The sequence below is a fragment of the Henckelia pumila genome, chromosome 3 (genome assembly GCF_033568475.1).
Source record: "Henckelia pumila isolate YLH828 chromosome 3, ASM3356847v2, whole genome shotgun sequence".
Classification (NCBI taxonomy): domain Eukaryota; kingdom Viridiplantae; phylum Streptophyta; class Magnoliopsida; order Lamiales; family Gesneriaceae; genus Henckelia; species Henckelia pumila.
This window is the reverse complement of record NC_133122.1, coordinates 142,789,318-142,793,776: the sequence shown is the minus strand read 5'-3', so window position 1 is coordinate 142,793,776 and position 4,459 is coordinate 142,789,318. Positions and strand designations below refer to the sequence as shown.

Sequence of the window (4,459 nt, the reverse complement as noted above, 5' to 3'; positions counted from 1 at the left end):
ACATGACAGTTAGGGGTGTTATGCGCAAATATTTTAAAAAGTGAAGGATCATTCAGCTTATTAAAATTTTTTTGGGGGTTATTGCTTATTCGGTTTTTTACAAGGGACTTGGATGCATTTAGCCCGAGCAAAAACTAGTAAAGAAAATTTTTATTCGTCTCTCTTAGACCATCAAAGAAGAAAACGTTTGTGCAGTTGGACACAATATTTTCTATTATAGCATCAAAAGACATCTCTGTTGAACATTTTTTTTTTAAGATATCTCTGTTGAACATTTAATGTTCAACAGTATCTTAAATGTTCAACAGTATCTCAAATTGTCTTTAAGTACTTCAATAAAAAAAAACACTCATTGTTACAATATTATGGATGTCAAGATAATCAAAGATTGAGTTATCATGGAGTTATATTCAAATCCCAAAGAGATGATATTAATCGTGATCGAATCAATTTATTTGATCTTATCTTCAGTTTCTTGTACCTATAAATAGGTCACTCATGTAACACATTCAATACATCGAATTTACTTGTTTTCTTTGCATATTTCTTTGCATATTATTTGGTTAGTTTCTTCTTTATTTTACAACACTCCTCAATTATTTTTGAAAAAAGCTAGTCGCCTAAAAATGCAACATTGAACATGTCTTCAATTATTTTGAAAGACGACGGTAGTATAAAAATGTAACATTTATTGGTTTGATTTCCAGTTCAAATCAAATTTTTAATTTCGACACGGTCCAGATAGTTAATCAAACCGTGAACATTGTCATCAATTTTTTACCCCCTCCTTCTCGCGACCAAATCTATTTCCCCCTCCCAAAACCCTAACTGGCCCCATAGTTTCAGTCGAACTCCGGCTGTCCGTCACCAGATTTAGCATCTTCGTATACCGTGAGCTTTTTAGACCGCGCTTAATCTTCTGAGCGTCTGATTCGATACCTGAAGGTGAATCGCTTGACCTAATTCTTCGAGAGGTAAATTCTCGTCTGGGCTGGATAAAATTTTTTGTTTTTTGCAAATTTATTTAATGTTACCAGTTTTCAGTCATGGATAAGCACACAATCATAACGTCTATGATCTGTTGTTTTGAATTAATTGGCTGATACGAATTTGATTATTGGTCCGATTATACTTTTTATTCTGCTCGCCATGTTTTTTATACCGCTTCTTGGACTGAATTTTGGCAATTTGACAAAGCCCAAGATTAGAAAAAAGAATCAGAATGCAAATAACAAATCCAGATGTAATCTTTCGGACCTTTTTAAATGAGCTCAGAATTCCAAGAAAATTAAAGATTAGATAATTTCTTGATAGATTGGAGGCCCTAATTCTTTAGGACTTTGATGTGTGGATGGATAATATATTGAATATCTGTCGGTTGCTGTGTAGTTTGTTCGTGTGGAGTATAGTATCCAAGTCGAGTTTTAATAGCCCTAAGATTGGTTAGAAAAATACTTTTACTTTTCGCTTTTACATTTAAATTCATTAACGATTTTCTTATCCTGTGGACAAAAGGAATCTGTCTCGGCAGTGTTTGTTATGTAGAAGTTGTAGTGTTTGGAGAATTGAAGGTTTACACCAAAGTTCTGTTCCTAGGACTCGCTGCTGTGCTGCATTGTCCTTTCTCTTCTCGCATCTTCCCTCCTTCCCACACAAACGCACACCAACACGTCAATCCACGGCCACCACCTGCCTTGGCCACCACAATACACGTAGCTGCAAGCTACTACTGCTCTCTTTCATTGATTTTGTTGTGCCGTTGCTAGAAATCAACCTCTTGTATCCACAATGAAGGCGATGGTGTCTGAAAAACGCTGGTTTTCAAGTATTTTAGAGCAGCGAGAAGTTATAACTCCTAAATTTAACGACAATGAAGTATTGATCAAGGTGTGCTCTGCTGGTGTCAATAGAGGTGATATAATTGATGTGGCTACAAGTGATGGCGGTGTCTGCCCAGGCCTAGAATGCTCTGGAATAATCGAAGCAGTTGGAAGTAATGTCAGTTGTTGGAAAGTTGGAGAAAGGGTAATCGCCAACTTTCACGGGAGATGTATTATGGAATGTTAAATAATGTTTTTCTCCTGCTTTCCTTTTTACCTATGTGCTGACTGTTTGAGGAAGCTTTTTTAATTTTTACCCTAGCATGACATATTTGCAATGCATAACATAAAGTTGTGAATTTCAGGTTTGTGCCATTCTCAAGGGAGGAGGTTATACGGAACAAGTGGCTGTACCGGCAAATTGTGTTCTTCCATTACCTGATGATATTGATTTAGATTATGCTGCAGGTTTACCTTATGCATCATGCAGCGTATGGTCAGCTTTGTTTAAGATGTGTGATCTTCAGACAATTAAAGATAAAAGGATATTGGTGAGAAACCACAATCTAAAAGGAGATTATTTTAAGAAGTGAAAAAAGTGGTTTTGAATCCATATTTCCATGTTGCACTTGTATGTACCTAAATTACGGATTGATAATCGTGACAACTGTATTTGTTCAGAACTCAACTCTAATGGGCTTATTTAGTCAAGAGGGGGATATTGTCATGGGATTGACTCTGTATCTGGCCATGGAAAGAGTTTTACTGGGAGTGACTTGGGAAAGGGGATGAGGGAGATATAATAGGAGGAATTTGGGTGGAATTGGGATTCAGTTATTTTATATCTTATGTGCTTACTAGCTTAGCTAGGGTAAGGTGGAGAGAACACCTGTACAGAGGAAATCTTGGGTTAAGACGTTAAGTCTTAGATTTCTATATATATACGACATAATATATACTTGCATCCTTTTGTTATGTGCATTTGCATTCCATTGACATAATTACTTCGAGTGTAACATTATGTTTATAATTTCTTTTTGTTTTCTTTTTTTCTTTTTCTTTTTTTTAAAAAAATTGAAGTAATGTGTTGAGTGAAAATCCTAAGTTTGCCAGTTGTGATATCAGAGTTTTTCTTCTATATGTTTTTATCTTTTGTGGCAAATCATCACAGTCAAACTAATTCAGAGTTCTACGATATTTAGATTCGGGAAGGCACTAGCTGGATCGGTGCATTGGCAATACAATTTGCTAAGTACATGGGCTTAAAAGTTATTGCTTCCACAGGTGATATTGTTCACTCCATTAGACATTCTCATTTTTGTGACAATTCATAATACCGATCCCTTAATTGTCTACATTGTCGTTTATGCTCATTCTTGTTGATGGTTTTTAAGGAAGTAGCGAAACAGTTTCAATTTGTGATCATTATGGCGCGGATTTTTCTGTTGATGACACGTCGGGAAACTTTGTGACGGCCGTTATTGAGAAAGCTGGACGTAAGGGTGAGGTCTCTCCTATCCTTTTGTTGGAAGATTTGATGCTCGCCATAAATTGTTTCTTTTCTTTTGGCTTCCCTAAAGTTGTGCTTGGGTGGAAGTATTTCAAATCTATGGATTTCGATTACAATTTTAGTGTTAACAATGAAAAATAGAGAAATCTTAAATTCATTACTTGATTATTTACATGGATTAAAATGAATTGCAAATGACCACTTTATTGGATTAAAATTGTGGAGACGGTTTTTATCCACTTAGTGGCTAATCATCTTTTTCAGGTGTTGATTTTGTTCTTGCTTATGGAGTTTTTGATCTCCAGACAAACATCAAGTGTTGTCGTACGGGGGGGTAAGGTTGTCATTGTGGATTTTCATGGAACAGAATGTACCCGTATAGATCTGGCTTTACTACAAGAAAAACATGCTGAAATTAAAGGTAGAACTTATTATTAGCTTATTTGCAAGTGTTTTTTGTTATCTTAGAACCCTCAATCACCATTATATATTTATTATTGTTTTCAGTTTTCGATCTACAATGTAGAGATTTGGATTATTTAGCTTCCGTGACTGCTGAAGTGAGAACTCATCTGTGGCCTCTCATTCTTGAACAAAAATTGTCAGTATTGTCAAGCATCGTTTTCCATTGATTGAAGCTCAAAAGGCTTTGGACCTTTTTCGGAAACATGATGGTTACGAGAAGATTACAATATTTATGAATTTTGAGAAGAACTGCCGCCACCGTAAAATGAACTAAATATTCTTACCTTTAGCTTGAGTGATAAGAAGACAAAATACAGTAATTTTTAGTGCGATAAACTATATAGTGTTTGTTATTATTATTTTTAAATGATGGTTTAATTTATGACTTGTATTGTATTGACCAAAATACACTTTTACGTGTTGGCTAATATGGTTTTCTTCTAATATTTAGTATAAATAATTAAATACATATTAAAGTCATTTATTTAAAAAAATGAATTTATTTAAATATAAACGTGCATATAAAAAGACACGTGTATGCTTAAAAAGATTATGTTAATCGTTAAATAATAATAATAATAATAATAATAATAATAATAATAATAATGATTTGGAAGTAATTTAATTTTACTTTTAAGTGACAAAAACTCGTGTAAGAGTATGA

At 34.2% G+C, this 4,459-nt stretch overlaps 1 protein-coding gene across 7 annotated transcripts; it reads left to right on the top strand.

Annotated features, from left to right (window-relative positions):
* Nucleotides 1-725: 725 nt before the first annotated feature.
* Nucleotides 726-4,213, top strand: LOC140889746 (uncharacterized). Of its 7 annotated transcripts, none has more exons than XM_073297471.1 (7): nt 726-974; nt 1,767-2,025; nt 2,186-2,371; nt 3,023-3,104; nt 3,215-3,322; nt 3,636-3,751; nt 3,838-4,213. In XM_073297471.1, exons 2-6 carry the CDS (start codon nt 1,789-1,791, stop codon nt 3,710-3,712), a joined length of 690 nt encoding a protein of 229 aa, XP_073153572.1. In that variant the 5' UTR covers nt 726-974; nt 1,767-1,788; the 3' UTR covers nt 3,713-3,751; nt 3,838-4,213. The 7 variants fall into 7 exon arrangements, with proteins under 7 accessions (XP_073153572.1, XP_073153571.1, XP_073153570.1 ...); XM_073297470.1 differs by having other exon boundaries at nt 1,597-2,025; XM_073297469.1 differs by having other exon boundaries at nt 1,516-2,025.
* The last annotated feature ends 246 nt before the right edge of the window (nt 4,214-4,459 follow it).